At 37.7% G+C, this 18,386-nt stretch overlaps 1 protein-coding gene across 4 annotated transcripts in view; it reads right to left on the bottom strand.

The window, feature by feature from the left end:
* The window catches only part of LOC106867063 (metabotropic glutamate receptor 8), a 132,143-nt gene that overhangs the window by 104,709 nt on the left and 9,048 nt on the right, over positions 1–18,386 (bottom strand). For 2 of the 4 annotated variants that reach the window (XR_016239163.1, XM_089346028.1), the window contains exon 2: positions 2,511–4,076. Coding sequence is in view for 2 of the 4 variants with exons in the window: in XM_089346028.1 (XP_089202154.1) it covers positions 2,511–4,076 (1,566 nt within the window). In the remaining 2 variants the exon portion in view is untranslated. Of the gene's footprint in view, positions 1–2,510; positions 4,077–15,432; positions 16,012–18,386 lie in introns of those variants that run through there. The other 2 variants (XR_016239164.1, XM_089346029.1) reach the window with 2 other exon arrangements.

The raw sequence follows: 18,386 nt of genomic DNA on the forward strand, positions 1-18,386 counted from the left end.
TCTATATATATATATATATATATATATATATATATATATATATATATATATATATATATATATATATATATATATATATATTAATAAATTATAGGGTAGCAAAAAAAATTTTTGAAATTTTATTTACCACCAGTGGTCTAGCGAGAGTAAAAATCAGTCAATAGACTATGTATTATTCATTTAAAATACAGAGATGCCTATAATAGGACATCTGGCCCGCTAGAAAGAGCAGCAAAAGACTACATACCACAAAAATAGGGATAATTTCGAAAGGGAATGAAAAATAAAAACATTTACCAATCTATATTCTGTACCATGGTTTCAAGTCAATTTAGTAAGATAAAAATATATCTTACAATGGTCGGACTATCATCGGCAGAATGACCAGACAACATATGAAACACGAGTCATAGGGAGCATGGCCCGTGTTCATATGTTTAATTTTCCAAATTTACCGCGTATTTGCGGTTTACCTAATCGGCAGCAAATACAAAAAATAACAAAAGTATATATTAGTATGACGCTCGGGAATACGGAAAGTCTTTGACGTTTCGAGCTACGCTCTTCAACAGAAAGAATACGGAGACAAGGAGAAAAACACGGAGAGAAAAAAATTGAATAGTGTTCAGTCATATATATATATATATATATATATATATATATAAATGAGAATGTCTGACTGCCTGTCTGTCTGCCTGTCTGTCTGTCTGTCTGTGTGAATCCCTAAAACTCGAGAACTACGCAACCAATTTCATTCAAATTTTACACATGCCTTACTTAGGGTTCCAGTTGTGTTTTAGTCAAAAAAAATTATTAACTTCTTGCAGAGTTCGAGCACACGGCAACATAATATCTCCTCCACTATTTAAGTATTATGTGTCAAAAGTGAAACAAAAACACTCATGTCAAATACTTTCACTTTAAAAATGAAACTATTCCACTAACTGAAACAATCACATTTCGATACTGTAGTGACAGATACTTTCACAGAGAGAGAAAGAGAGAGACAGAAAGAGAGAGAGAGAGAGGTGTATATGTATACATATACATGTATATGTACACCATTTCGATACTGTAATGACAGATACTTTCAGAGAGAGAGAGAGAGAAAGAGAGAAAGAGAGAGAGAAAGAGAGAGAGAGAGAGATGTATATGTATACATATAGATGTACACGTATATGTATATATATATATATATAGATCTATACATACATGTATATGTATACATATGTGTAGATGTATATATATATATATAGATGTACATGTAATATGTACACATATATACATATATATATGCATACAGATATCTATACATATATATACACCCATCACACACACATACACATGCACACAAACACACACATTAGTCAATTGTTTTCTTATCCAAAACTACGTCAAAAGTACTGAATGGATCTTTATGAAATTTGGAAATTATATTCTTTGCATAACGGCCATAACTCCCATGAAAATTCATATATTTTTGATGTTGATGAAATTTTAACCCGAACATAACAGATGAGCATTATTTAGAAAATGATGTCACACGTTATCGAGGCTACCATTCTTTCTGGATGTGCAAAAGGGGATGACGTCTTTATTCCAAGAATTCCTCTTACTCCATCAGGAGCAGACATTCCTTTTACATTCAGAAGACTACAATTCCCCCTTCGTGTGACTTTTGCCATGTCCATAAACAAATATCAGGGTCAAACACTGTCTGTAGCTGGTCTTCTCTTGGAAGAGCCCTGCTTCTCACATGGACAACTGTATGTTGGCTGCTCAAGAGTGGGCAGCAAAAAAAAAAACCTATTTGTATATGTTCCACAAGGGAAAACAAGGAACATTGTTTACAACGAGGTATTATAATCACAACAGCAAGAAAGTATGTACATGATCATCTTCTTTTACGAAACTTCATTGACTTTCATATATTTATATTGATATACATATATATACGTGTGTTTGGGTGCGTGTGTGTATATACATCTCTATATATAAAGATGATGCGTAGTCTAGACGGCGTTTTTAGATTTCATTATTCTCTTTAACCCGGGCAACGCCGGGTATTTCTGCTAGTATATATATATATATATATATATATATATATACATACATATACATATATGGGAGAATTTACGGAAAAAAAACAATAGACGAGGACAGGTGGTGTAAACAACAAAAGGATGTATTAGTTTAACGCTCGGGAATAGAGAAAGTCTTTAACGTTTCGAGCTACGCTCTTCAACAGAAAGAATACGGAGAAAACAAGGAGAAAAACAAGGAGAAAAAAATTTAAATGTCGTGGTCAGCGATCTATGTTTGTGTGTATCTGTGTATACATATATAAATGTGTGTGTGCATATATAGATACACACATACATAGTTATCGATATGCGTCTCTGTATCAGTCTATCAATCACTTGTCCCTGGAAAACAATGCATAAAATATACATATTGGAGGGAAGGCAGTACATGATAAAAACCAAAGATAAAAAGCTAACAAGTCTTACCTGTACCGACAAAAGACTTGCGGCGATGATCAACTGTGAGCAGGAACTGGTGTAGGCAGGTAGATTGGCCGATTTTCGCCCAGCTCTGAATATCCGGTGAATACGAATGGTTTTCACGAGCAGCGGCGCATAAACCAAGGTGAAACTTAGATTAAATCCTATATAGTTGATGTAACAAATACTATTGCTGGGCGAAGCCATAAAGCTGATGACCAACATGTAAGCAACCGATATACCGAACAACATCAACTGGCTTAGTTCCCGACTGGATGCACGTATTGGACGGTCGTTGCGGTATTGAAAAAATATCAGCACGATAACGATGCAACTGAAAGAACCGATTGAAGCCACCGAGCAGACGATAATGGCCGTCTTGTCGCTGATTTGAATGAAGTGAGGCGGTATTTTCTCACAGGCCTTCTGCTGCTCGTCTACAGGCCAATAAAACTCGGGGCAGATTTTACAAATGGACAAGTTTTCGTCTGTGATTTCGTTATTTTTACATTTGCGGCATTCCCAACAACAGGTCTCTTTTGGAAAGTAATATATGGAACCGGCTGGACAGCGATCGCCGCATTTCAAAACTGGGGGCGTCCGAGAGAAGTTTCCATCCGACGTCGCTGTTGTCGGCGGCCAACGGAGTTGGTCTTCATCAATCCTCAGGCGATTTGTGCGCATGTCCCAGGAACCGACCGGCACGTAGTTAACCTGGTCGTTGTCGTCATACTGGTATTGAATAATCTCATACATACCTACCACGTCGCCGTTCTGATCGAACGAGATCTCGCCGTACGACCCGTTAAAAGTGAGATTCCTCATTCTCTTGCACAGCTCTACGGGGTTGACACATTTGCGCAGTTCTTCGCTGCTTGTCGAGCGTGGACATCGTTCTTTAATCAACAGGTCGGCGCCGGTGGCCAAGGCATTGACAGCATCGATATAAAAACCGGCCGGTACGTACATATTAAACTCGTCATCCATCGATACGTTCTTTGACGTTGTGGTCGTCGAAGGCATTCCAAACGCGTTAGTTTTCTTCGATGACGGGAAGCGAAGTTTCATACGTTCTTCAAACTCACCAACCAGTTTTGAATACGGTGTGACAGTCAATGAACCGACCACCATGTGGCGCAGGTCGTAGGGCAGGCCAAGACTAAAGGAATCACTAGCAACCCACATGAAATCGCGTTCAATCCCCATGCTTTTCACCATTCGCAAAATCAATTCAACGTCGACAATTTCTATGTAGAGGACAACGACCTTTGGAGATTTATGACCCTGAAGTTTGGCCAGAGTCTTGCGCATGTTTTCAGGGGTGCACTCATATCCGATTTCCAGGGTCTTTGAAATGCAAATACCCTTCTGGCCGAGCACAGATCTGAGACGTTTTACTCCGTCGCGCCCGTAGCTGCTGTCTGTGAATACTATAGACACGTAGGACCATTTGAAGAATTCCAGAATAACGGTGATGGCTTCCACTTGGTATCTGTCGGCTGGAACTACCCTCATGAAGTTCGGGTAGAGTTTTTTGTTACTGAGAACGTCGCTGGTTGAGGTTGGGCTGACCTGTAATAAAGAGAAATGGAAGAGAATAGAAAGAAGGAAACGTAACAACACACCCCCATACACACATACATAAATACATATATTTATACACACAGACAGACACTCACACACACACGTATGTATATGGCTTTCAAGATAGACAGGTAGATAGGTATATATATATATATATATATATATATATATATATATATATATATATATATATATATATATATATATATATATATAAAGCACCATAAAGGTAGAATTATAAATAGGAAACAGTGGCACAAGGTACCAATTTTTGCTGGAAATAGCAAAAAGGTTGTGATAGTGATAGTGAGATTGGTGGTGGTGGTGGTGGTAGTTACGATGGTTGAAGTAGTGGCGTGATGGTAGTTGTTGTGGTGGTGGTCATGTTGGCCGTGGTATCATCACTGTGGTGATGATAGCGGCGGTACTGGTGGCGGTAATGGTAGTGGTAAGGGTAGTGTTGTTGGTGGTGGTATTAGTGGTAGTGACGATGATGGTTGTGATGATGTTGGAGGTGGTGGTAGTGGTGGTGATAGTGGTGGCTGCGATTGTGGTGGTGGTGGTAGTGGTGGTGGTAATGTGGGTAGTGGTATATACACACACATACACATGCACCACATACATAAGTGCAGGAACGAAATTCGTTTAGGGGCTGCAAATCCAAATCTAAGCGTTTTCATTGCCCTCCACAAAACTTTAGGGATTGGAGTGGCACCCACTGCATCCCCTATTCCCGAGTCTATGACCACATAGCGCATATATCAACCTCATCAGCATCAGCATCATCATCATCATCATCATCATCATCGCTACAAACACCACCACCACCACCACAATCCCCGCCAGCACCATCACTACTACCACCACCACTGCTGCCGCCATCATCACCACCAATTCCAGCAACACAACTATCACTACCACCGCTACCACCAACACCCCCACCACCACCACCTCCACCACCACCACTACCATCATCACCACCACCACCACTACCACCATCATCACCACCACCACCATTACCATTACTACCACCACCACCACCACCACCACCACAACCACCATCACCACCACCATCACCACAACCACCACCACCACAACCACCACCACCACAACCACCACCACCACAACCACCATCACCACAACCACCAACACCCCCACCACCCCCACCACCACCACCACCAATACCATCATCACCACCACCACCACTACCACCATCATCACCACCACCACCACCACCATTACCACCACCACCACCATTACCATCACCACAACCACCATCACCATCACCACCACCACCACCACCACCACCATCACCATCATCACCACCACCACCACCATCACCACCATTACCATTACCACCACCACCATCATCACCACCACCATTACCACCACCACCACCACCATCACCACCATAACCACAACCACCATCACCATCATCACCACAACCACCATCACCACCATCACCACCATTACCATTACCACCACCACCACCACCATCACCATCATCACCACCATCATCATCATCTTCATCACCTCAATTATACCTGGAATACCAAACGGAAATGAAACCTTACTCTGCAACATGCCTATAGAGGACATCCGGCCGAATTGAACTTCCGGTACCGTAGAAATATTTGACAGGGAATTCCCAAAGAGATTCCAAAACCTCAATTATGGTGGTGAGGGGTGAGGGGTGAGAGGAAGAGAGGATAGAGCGGTGTTTCACACCCCCCTCTTTTCTTTTCCTTTTCTTTCTCTTTTCCACTCTCTCCGTCTTTTTTCCCTCCTTTTATTCTTCTCTCCCTCTTTCGCCACATCCTGTTTTCTCTTCCTTTACGGAATCGCTACTTTTTCAGTTAAAACAACAACAACAACAACAGTGATAAGCACAATAACATTAACAGCAATAACAACGACAACAAATTACGACACCAAACGACCTCAAACAACAATAAGAACAATAACAATTGCCACAATAATAAAAGCAACGAGGACGGCGACAACAACCACAAGGCACCTCAACCATCATCATCAGTACCTGCATCATCACCGCCACCACCACCACCACCACCATATTTATCATCAGCAACGATAAATATGATTTCAAAATTTGGCACAGGGCCAGCAATTTCGGGGGGGGGGGTAAATCGATTACATCGACCTTGGTGAACATCTTGTCTTTTAAACAAACAAACAAACAAACAAACATGAGCGTTTCTCTGCGTTAAATGGAGAAGCGGTGACGAGTGACAATTCGGATCTTGTTCAAAACGGGGGCACCAGTTTTCATTTATGTTTTATGTAGTGTTTTTGGTACCAAAAGACTTTCAAACTTCGTATACTTATTTATTTTGGGATCTTTTTTAAAACGGGGGCCACATTTTTCATTAACGAAACACTTTGAAACTTGGAACACTGGTAGAATGTGTCATATAAAACATCTTTTTCTCTTAGTCTTCTTAAAAAAAAAAGAAATCCCTAAGTTATTCCATGTTAAAGTTGTCGTATTTCTGTAATTTCAACCAATCACTGACGTCCATTCAGCCGATATACATTAAGCGCCGACTACATAAACAAATGATTCTGAAACAATTCTATCGGTGATAGGGTTAGGGTTAGGGTAAAACAGCAAATTTAAAAAGAAAAAAGCAAATATAACGAAGAAAAAAAAAAGAAAATGAAAAAAGCAAATTTAAAATGAAAAAAGCAAATAAAACGAAGCTATGGCTTAATCAGCCAAAGGAGTAAATGTAAACAACTGAATACTTGTCAGTGATTGGTTGAAATTATCGAAATAAGACAATTTTTTACATGAAATAAATTTGAATACAAAAATTTTTTTCTGATCTATAACACAAAATAGATAAGTATACGAAGTTTGAAAGTCTTTCGGTACCAAAAACACTACGTAAAACATTAATGAAAAATGTGGCCCCCGTTTTAAAAAACATCCCTATTTTGTGTTATAGAACAGAAAAAAAATTTTGTATTCGGATTTATTTCATGTAAAAAATTGTCTTATTTCGATAATTTCAACCAATCACTGACAAGTATTCAGCTGTTTACACTTACTCCTTTGGCACTTTAAGCGGTGTAAAGCGTATTTAATCTCCATTACTTCTGACATTTTGCAGAGGCAACACACGTGTGTTCGTTTACCCTAACCCTAATTGACTTGCTCCTTCCCTCAAAAACCATGCCTTGTGCCTATAATAGAAAGGTTTATTAGCTACTGCCAATATGCTTCAGCCATTTTTTGACAAGGAAATAATAATTTTATCACCGCCGAGAATCGTTTGTTTAAGATCCGACAATTCTGTAAATAACGATATTCCCTTTTTACTCTTTTACTTGTTTCAAGTCATTTGACTGCGGCCATGCTGGAGCACCGCCTTTTTCAGTCGAGCAAAATCGACCCCAGGACTTATTCTTTGTAAGCCTAGTACTTATTCTATCAGTCTTTTTTTTTGCCGAACCACTAAGTTACGGGGACGTAAACACACCACCGTCGGTTGTCAAGCGATGTGGGGGGGGGGGACAAACACAGACACACAAACATATACACACACACACACATATATATATATATATATATATATATATATATATATATATATATATATATATATATATATATATATGTAAACTGAAAGAAGCCTGTCGTATATATGTATATATATATATATATAGGTGCAGGAGTGGCTGTGTGGTAAGTTGATTGCTTACCAACCACATGGTTTCGGGTTCATACACACTGCGTGGCACCTTGGGCAAATGTTTCTACTATAGCCTCGGGCCGACCAAAGCCTTGTGAGTGGATTTGGTAGAGGGAAACTGAAAGAAACCTGTCGTATATATGTGTATATATATATATATATATATATATATATATATATCTTTTACTTGTTTCAGTCATTTGACTGTGGCCATGCTGGAGCATCGCCTTTAGTCGAGCAAATCGACCCCAGGACTTATTCTTTGTAAACCTAGTAATTATTCTATCGTTCTCTTTTTTGCTGAACCGCTAAGTTACGGGGACGTAAACATACCACCATCGGTTGTCAAGCGATGTGAGGGGGGGACACAAACACAGACACGCAAACATATACACACACATATATATATATATATATATATATATATATATACATACATACATATATACGACGGGATTCTTTCAGTTTCCGTCTACCAAATCCACTCACAAGGGTTTGGTCGGGCCGGGGCTATAGTAGAAAACACTTGCCCAAGGTGCCACGCAGTGGGAATGAACCCGGAACCATGTGGTTGGTAAGCAAGCTACTTACCACATAGCCACTCCTGCTCTTTATATGACATTTATATAACATTTATATAAGTGATCATCGTTGATTTGACTCAAGAAAATAGTCTAATACTGGGGCATTTAAGCCCTTGACGGGAAAAAACTAAATAAAGCGGGTTTTCCGTACGTTTAAGACTCGAACTCACGCCTGTAATATTCGTAATACAAGTGCTAACCATTACACCAACGTACCCTCACACTTCTTCCCGTTAAATTCAACAAATATAATGTCTGCTGGATCAGGACTGACCTAGGGCTAAACTACGTTAGCAACAACAACAACAGTTACTACCAATATGGACGAACAAAATATCCTCAAAGTGGTCACTCGCTCTGCTAGAAATAATGGCCATATCTCCCTCAAGTTACCTCACCACCACCTGGACTTGCTAGATAATGTGGTTCTGGTAACCCTGAACATAGAGAGATGTTGGGATGGTCATGGTAGGAATTCCATCGATCATAAGTCCGATGGGTCCATCATGACCATCATCATCAAGACCACAGCATCACCATCACTACCATCGCCATCACGGCCAGTACTACCACCGCCACTACTACCTCTGTCACTGTCAACATCGTTATTATTATCACCACACACATACAACACCGAAACTACTAAGACCACCACCACCACCACCACTGCCACCACCACCACCGATACTACCACCATCACTTCTACCACTACCGCTACCACCAACACTGCCATCACAACCACTACCACCACCACCACCACAACTACAACCACCACTATCACTACCACCACTACCACTAACACAACCACCATCGCCACATCTACAACCACCACTATCACTACCACTACTACTACTACTACTACTACCACTAACACCACTACCATCGCTACGACTACCACCACCACCACTGCCACCAACACCATCGCCACAACTACAACCACCACTATCACTACCACCACTATCACTACCACCACACCACAACAATAGACCCCACCCCCCACCCTATGTTATTATATACCTGAAGGAGTCAATATGGGTGATGTTGATCGAGTCCAGAAATGATGGATCTATTTTAAAACGGGGGCACCAGTTTTCATTTATGTTTTATGTAGTGTTTTTGGTACCAAAAGACTTTCAAACTTCGTATACTTATCTAGGATCTTTTTTAAAACGGGGGCCACATTTTTCATTAACGAAACACTTTGAAACTTGGAACACTGGTAGAATGTGTCATATAAAACATCTTTTTCTCTTAGTCTTCTTAAAAAAAAAAGAAATCCATAAGTTATTCCATGTTAAAGTTGTCGTATTTCTGTAATTTCAACCAATCACTGACGTCCATTCAGCCAATATACATTAAGTGCTGACTACATAAACAAACGATTCTGAAACAATTAACCCTAACCCTAACCCTAACCTTAGGGTTAGGGTTAGGGTTAAAGCAAATTTAAAATGAAAAAAGCAAATAAAACGAAGGTATGGAGATTAAATACGCTTTACATCGCTTAATCAGCCAAAGGAGTAAATGTAAACAACTGAATACTTGTCAGTGATTGGTTGAAATTATCGAAATAAAACAATTTTTTACATGAAATAAATTCGAATACAAAAATATTTTTCTGTTCTATAACACAAAATAGATAAGTATACGAAGTTTGAAAGTCTTTCGGTACCAAAAACACTACGTAAAACATTAATGAAAAATGTGGCCCCCGTTTTAAAATAGATCCCTTATCAATCATCCAAACTCAGTAACGAGAAATTTGGTCAAAAATATTTCTCTTAGACTATCCAATCTTTCTACGAACGAATGCATCTTCAATAAGGAAGCTGAATTTTACAATTTAGCTTTATCAAAAGCAGGTTACAGAGAAAAGGTTAATTATATAGATTCTAATTATGAAACCGATATGAGTAATAATAATATTAATAATAATATTTTTAATAGCAATAGTTATAATGATAAAGCTTTCAATTTAAATAATAACAATAAATACGAAGATAACCACAACCATAAATTACCCAACGATAGCAACAAGATTAACATCCTTTCACGAAATAAGGGAAATAAAAGTCAAATAAAACCTTGTCTCAATGATAATAATAAACTAAGACTATGTATAAACAATACCGGAAAACATTCTAAACCAGAACCTAATAAATATGTCTGGGTAGTTCTTCCTTACAGTAAAAATGTAAAATCAAACTTGGTATCCCAGTTCCAAAACACTATAAATAAGAACTTTCCTAAACACTCTCATTACTCCCAAGTCATAAATACACACAAGGTTAGATTCGGTTTCTCTAACATGAAAAACATTTCACAGATAATATCTGCACACAATATGAGGCTTTTGCATCCACTAGAGAGTTCAAACAGTAATATCATTGAACCAAACGTTATTAACCCTTACCAAAATAACAATAATAACACTAATAATAATAATATAGGGAACAATATTAATAACACGACACATAATAGTAATAGTCATAACAACAAAATCATTATTTCAGAAGTCAATTTCAAAAGAATTAGTTTTTTAAGTGAAAATGTGAGACTCAGAAACACTATCTACCAATGTCAAGTTAGTACTCCCAAAAATACTTACTTTTACATAGGCTCTTCCTCTACACCTTTATCCACTAGAATTTCTAACCATTTTTCATCCTTTAGAGATAGAAGCAAACGTAATACCACGAGCCTTAGCAAACTAATTTGGGATCTTAAAGATAATAACATTAAATTTAAACTAGACTGGCTTATTCTTTCTATTTCTAAGCCATATGAAAAGGGTGGAAAATTCTGTGATCTCTGTGTAACAGAATTTCTTTTTATTTTATTTTCAAAGAATAGTCTGGTTAATACTTTCATAGAACATTCTTACAAATGCAAACATTGGCAAAAACATACATATTCTGCATTCAAATAAAAATAAAGGTTTTTATAAAAGGCTATCATATTTACCCGTAATAAGTAAATAATTAAAGTAGTTCTAATAAAACATATTAGTTTTTCCCTCAAAGGTTAGAAGATTAAAATTACTTACGATTCTAATTATTTATCTATACTTTCGTAATTTATTAACCTTAATTAGAGTATATTTTAAATCTTGATAAACCCTTGTAACAACCATAACATACTAAATTTATGTACGTATGAACATACCGGTATGGGTGTTTTTATATATACGCAAAGCTGAACATTAGAAGCATCAGTTGTGGTGTGCAAGAGAGACGATTGCGCTGGTATGGACATGTGGTGAGAATGGATGAGGATAGCTGCGTGAAAAAGTGCCACACCCTAACAGTTGAGGGAACCCGTGGAAGAGGTAGGCCCAGGAAGACCTGGGCTGAGGTGGTGAGGCAAGACCTTCGTACATTGGGCCTCACCGAGGCGATGACTACTGACCGAGACCTTTGGAAATGTGCTGTGCGTGAGAAGACCCGGCAAGCCAAGTAAGATCGTTGCCAGTGCCCCTGGACTGGCTCTTGTGCGGGTGGCACATGAGATGCACCATTTTGAGCGTGGCCGTTGCCAGTACCGCCTGACTGGCTCCCGTAGGATTTTCGAGTGAGATCGTTGCCAGTGCCCCTGGACTGGCTTGTGCGGGTGGCACATAAAAGACACCATTTCGAGCATGGCCGTTTTCGTGCGGGTGACACGTAAAAGCACCCACTACACTCTCTGAGTGGTTGGCGTTAGGAAGGGCATCCAGCTGTAGAAACTCTGCCAAATTAGATTGGAGCCTGGTGTTGCCATCCGGTTTCACCAGTCCTCAGTCAAATCGTCCAACCCATGCTAGCATGGAAAGCGGACGTTAAACGATGATGATGATGATGATCTGTGAGAGATAATGTGTATATATATATATATATATATATATATGTGTGTGTGTGTGTGTGTGTGTGTGTGTGTGTGTGTGTATACATATTTAGGGTTTTGTATAAAATAGAGGTGTTTTAACTGATTTTTCTGTGTACATATATGCATTATCATTTATAATTTCACTCTTACCCTTGTTTTGACTCTTATCAATATTATTTTTTTTTAAATATATAACTATGCATTTACGTATGATTTTTTGGATGTATGTACATTTTTGTGTAAAAATGTATTTATTAAAACATAGGTTTGTTTATATATTCAAATATGAGTGTACTTGTGAATAAGTATGGGAGCATATTTGTGTAGATGTATTTTTTATTTTTATTAAAAAAAAAATATAAGTAAACATTTAGATGTTTGTGTATGTGTAAATAATAATGTGTGTATATGATTGTGTATACAAGTTTATGTGAGTGTGCATGTCAACATGTGTATGTATGTATATATATATATGTGTGTGTCTGTGTATGTATGTGTGTATATATATATATGTATATGTGTATGTGTGTGTGTATGTGTATGTATATATATATGTATGTATGTGTATATGTATGTGTGCATGTGTATGTATATGTATGTACATATATTTATATATATATGTATATATATATATAGATATATATATATGTATATATATATATATGTATATATATATTTATATATATATGTGTGCATATGGGTATATATGTGTGTGGATGAGTGTATCTGTGTGTATGTATGTATACATGTATACCTGTGTGGGGGGGGGTGTATGTATGTTTGTAAATATATATATGTGTGTATATGTGTACAAATCTACGAATATGTAAGCATATATAATTGTGTATGTATTTGTATAAATCCATATGTATGCGTTATTAGGTTCTGTATGTAAGTACATATTTCTATATGTATGTGTGTGTATGTATATATGTATGTATGCGTGTATGTGTGTTTATGTATGTATATGTATGTGTACATGTGTGTATGTGTATATATATGTGTATGTGTGTGTGTACGAAAATATATATATATGTATATGTATACATGCACACATATATATATGGATATGTGGATGTATGTATATGGGTATGTGTATGTATGTTTATATAAAAACACTTGAGTTATTTTTCTTTTATATATACATATATATATATATATGTATATGTATTTGTATGTATGTATGTATGTGCATGCGTGTGTTTACGTATGTATACATGTATGTATATGTATATGCGAATCTGTTTATTTGATTAGGTAATAGGCATAGATGTATAGCTATGTGTATGAGTCTATTTCTATTTATACATGTGTGTATATATAAATGGATACATATGTGTATATGGGGACATGCACACATGTGTATATTTGTATATGCGTGGGTACGTATGTGCATATGTATAAATGTGGACGTATGAGTGTATATATATGTGTGTGTGTGTGTATATATATATATATATATGTATATACAAGTGCACATATGTATGTATATGTATATACATATACATATATATGTGTGTGTGTATCAGTATGCATGTATATGTGTGTGTTTGTGTATGTGTATTTATGTATGCATGTACGCTCTCACACATTGATTGGTATGTGTTGTCCAACCCACTATCCGGCAGCGTCCAATTCTCTAACGGTTTCTTTTTTTCAAATGAATCAAGTCATAACCTTATCCATCTATTGTTTTCATAATCGGTCATAATGTCTTACGTTTAAGATGATTCCCATGCTTTCCCTGATGAGAAGGTTACAATTTTAATATCAAAGATCCCTATGGATCACACAGGTTGTAATCCTTTGAAACATATGTAGGAATAAAGTATGCAATTATAACATGCGTTTTCTCCATTCCTTAAATTCTTATATATATATATATATATATATATATATATATATATATATATATAAGCAATGTTAATTCTCTATATGAAGTATTAACAGTAACTGCACGATAAAGTGTAGTATATTGCCACTTAAGTGTGGCTGACCCCTAGGGGTGGATGTTACTGTTGCTTTTAGCCCCAGGAGGACATCTCCTCCAGCTGGCTTATCGACACACGACTGTGTCCTGTTTGCCAAGGGAGTTATCCCTCTCACCTCGGCCAGCAGCACGAACGTATCCGGATTTCAGGGTTATTTCCCTTCGTCCAAGGTCATCAGCTGTCGAACGCCGACGAAGGGAAATAACCCTGAAATCCGGATACGTTCGTGCTGCTGGCCGAGGTGAGAGGGATAACTCCCTTGGCAAACAGGACACAGTCGTGTGTCGATAAGCCAGCTGGAGGAGATGTCCTCCTGGGGCTAAAAGCAACAGTAACATCCACCCCTAGGGGTCAGCCACACTTAAGTGGCAATATACTACACTTTATATATATATATATATATTTAAAATTATGATTTAGGGTATCTAAATAATTGTTACCTTTGATGGTTTTTATTCCCATGCTGGCCACTTGACAAAATCGATATTTAAATATCGATCTTATCCTTATTTATATTTTCGTACTTTATTTTCAAGGATTTCAGAATGTAATTTAATTGTGATTTGGCTGTTATTTCTAGCAACTTGCGGGTACACATTATCACTTTAGCCAGGTCATTCCTGATCCAGAAAGTTTATATATATATATAAAGTTTATATATATATATATATATATATATATACGACAATCCTTTCTACTATAGGCTCAAGGCATGAAATTTTGGAGAGGGGAACAGTCGCCACTCAGTACGCAACTGGTACATAGAGTATCGACCCCAAAAAGATGAAATGTTAAGTCAACCTCCGTGGAATTTGAACTCAGAACGTAAAGACAGACAAAATCCTACTAAGCATTTCGCCCAGTATGTATTTATGTAGTTTTTGTGTTTATATGCATGTGTTTATGTTGGTGTATCAGAATAGAATGCCGTCTCTTGTGAAGTTTTCGAAATTTTTTTCCTTTTTTTTTTTTTTCACCACATATTCCGATATGATCCGAATCTACACCATCTGAAGAATATTTGTAGAGAATTTCATTTAAAAATATCCATTTGTGTGGAAGTAAAGTCGAGTCCCGATTCTGTCAAAACAAATCCCGTTATATAGAAGTTAACTCACACTACTGTGAATAAAAACAAAGCTATGTTTATCGAATAAATGATGTGAAAGTAGTATTAATTATATCTCACCTCTGGTTTAATTAATGTATAAATTGGACTTCGAACACCGAATGAAAGTTCCAAAGTTCGTTTCCATATGTCATATAATAGGTCATTGGAGAGTGGGAATTAGACGTGAGAGTAGGAGCAAAAGGAGAGAAGTAGATATATATAAAGGGAAACGAGGAAGGGTGAGAGGATATATACACATACACATAGATATATAGATACACACACTCACACACACACACACATATATAGAGACACACACGCACATGTCAATTATTTCTTAAGTTCGAGTGACGTACGAAGAGTGTAGAAAGAGTTATCTCCCTGTACTGTTATATTGTTGGCACTCCGTCGCTTACGACGTTGAGGGTTCCGATCAACGGAACAGCCTGCTCGTGAAATTAACATGCAAGTGGCTGAATACTCCACAGACACGTGTACCCTTAACGTAGTTCTCGGGGGATATTCAGTGTGACAAGGCTGACCCTTTGAATTACAGGCACAACAGAAACAGGAAGTAAGAGTGAGAGAAAGTTGTGGTGGAAGAGTACAGCAGGGTTCGCCACCATCCCCTGCCGGATCCTCGTGAAGCTTTAGGTGTTTTCGCTCGGTCTGGGAATCGAAACCGCGATCCTATGACCGCGAGTCCGCTGCCCTAACCAGTGGGCCATTGCGCCTCCTCTTGTATATTCATTTTCTGAAAGTTATGACCTTCCAAAGTCGGTGGGTTACAACTCTGTAGTTCTGCCATAAAGATAAAGAAATCGTGAAACAAGATAAACGTTGGTTTGAAAGCAGGCACAAATTCACAGACTACTTGCTATTGCCCTCAATCCAGCGTGTCATTTAATATAAATAAACCTACTTTTTTAAAAATCTCCCCAACATTGCCTATTTGTTGATTGTCCTCGGCCTCTGTCCAATGACGGATTCAGGTAAAAAGCGCCCTACTCCCTTTTACATGAATAGTGGATTCCTGTACGAGCCAATGAGTCATACACCTACGGTGCTCTCACCAAGCATGATGGAACAAGCATTGGGGGCTTTTAGATTTAAAAAGTCATTGAATTCAAGAGTTATCCTTTATCATTTACATGTTTCAGTCATTAAACTGCGGCCATACTGGGGCACCGACTCGAAGAATTTTTGTAGTCACCCTCTGTACTTATTTTTTGTTAAGTCTAGTACTTCTTCAATCAGTTTCTCTTTTGCTGAACCGCTAAGTTACAGGAACATAAACACAGACACAAAGGTACTCACACATATAGATACATATATAAAATCAAAATAAGCAACATGATATCCAGTAGTGATGCAGTTTCAAGCGACTCCATTTAATTGAACAAGGCAATCATTACATCAATTTAAATGCAGTGAATTTTATCAATGTGTCCTACTTGTTGTGAAGGTGCATGGCTCACTGGTTAGAGCATTGAACTTACGATCGTGGGGTTGTGAGTTCGAATCTCGGACTGAGCTGCGTATTGTGTTCTTGAGCAAAACACTTTATTTCACGTTGCTCCAGTTCACTCAGCTGTAGAAATGAGTTGCAGCGTCACTGGTTCCAAGCTGTATCGGCCCCTTTGCCTTTCCCTTGGATAACATTGGTGGTGTGGAGAGGGGAGGCCGGTATGCATGGGTGACTGGTGGTCTTTCATAAACAACCTTGCCCTGACTTGTGCCTGGGAGGGTAACTTTCTAGGTGCAATTCCATGGTCAGTCATGAACGAAGGTGGTCTCAGCCTACTTGTTAAAATTTGATTTATTTATTTGTGCAGCTGAAGATGGTACTGCATTTAAACTGAAGTAATGGTTGCATTGTTCCATTAAATAGAACCACTTGAAATGGTTGTACTGCATTATTACTTGATATCCTATTGCTTGTTTTGATTTTATTCATTTTACTATGAGCTGTGTGGATAATATTTCACTGACTTAGTGCTTCAACTTAAGTACCTAATTCAACTGATTATATATATATATATATATATATATATATATATATATATATATATATATATATATATATATATATACATACATCAGTGTTGGCCTAGTTGGCCAGGCAACACCCTTTCTAGCCAAACCGAGCATATGGTCTGCTACAACAATGTTAGAATACATAAAAATGGGTCCATTTGTTACGAATTGTGATTCCCACTTTATACAGTATTTTTTTTTTTAACTTTTGGGCAACACCCCAAAAATATCCTGGATCACCAACCCCATATATAAACAATATATGTATACAATGGGCTTCTTTCAGTTTCCATCTACCAAATCCACTCACAGGGCTTTGGTCAGCTCAAGGCTATAGTAGAAAACACTGGCCCAAGATACCATGCAGTGGGACTGACCATGGAACCATGTGGTTGGGAAGCAAGCTTCTTACCACACAGACATGTATATGTGTGTGTACATGCATGCATGGGTGGTGGTGTTGGTTTGTTTACATCCCTGTAACCTAGATGTTCAACAAAAAGAGACTGATTGAATAAGCTTAGAAAAAAAATATTGGGGTCAATTTGCTCCATAAAACCCTTCAAGGTTGTGCCCCCAGAATCATTAGCACACTGGGCAAGTTGCTATGTGATATTTTGTCTATCTTTACGTTCTTAGTTCAAATCCTGCCAAGGTCAACTTTGCTTTTTATCCTTTTGGGGTTGGTAAAAATAAGTACCAGTTGAACACTGGGGTCATTGTAATCAACTTAATTCCTATTCCAAAATTGCTGGCTTTGTGCCAGAATTTGAAAACATTAATATTATTATTAAAGTGAGAAGCTGATAGAATTGTTAGCACGCTGGGTGAAACACTAAGCCATATTTTGTCTGCCACTATGTTCTGAGTTCATATTCTGCCAAGGTTGACTATGCCTTTCATCCTTTCATTCTTTTGGGGGTCAATTAAATAAGTACCAGTTATGCACTAGGGTTGATGTAACTGACTTAATCCCTTTCCTCTAAATTTCAAGA

The sequence above is a fragment of the Octopus bimaculoides genome, chromosome 30 (assembly GCF_046866305.1).
Source record: "Octopus bimaculoides isolate indiv1 chromosome 30, ASM4686630v1, whole genome shotgun sequence".
NCBI classification, from domain to species: Eukaryota; Metazoa; Mollusca; class Cephalopoda; order Octopoda; family Octopodidae; genus Octopus; species Octopus bimaculoides.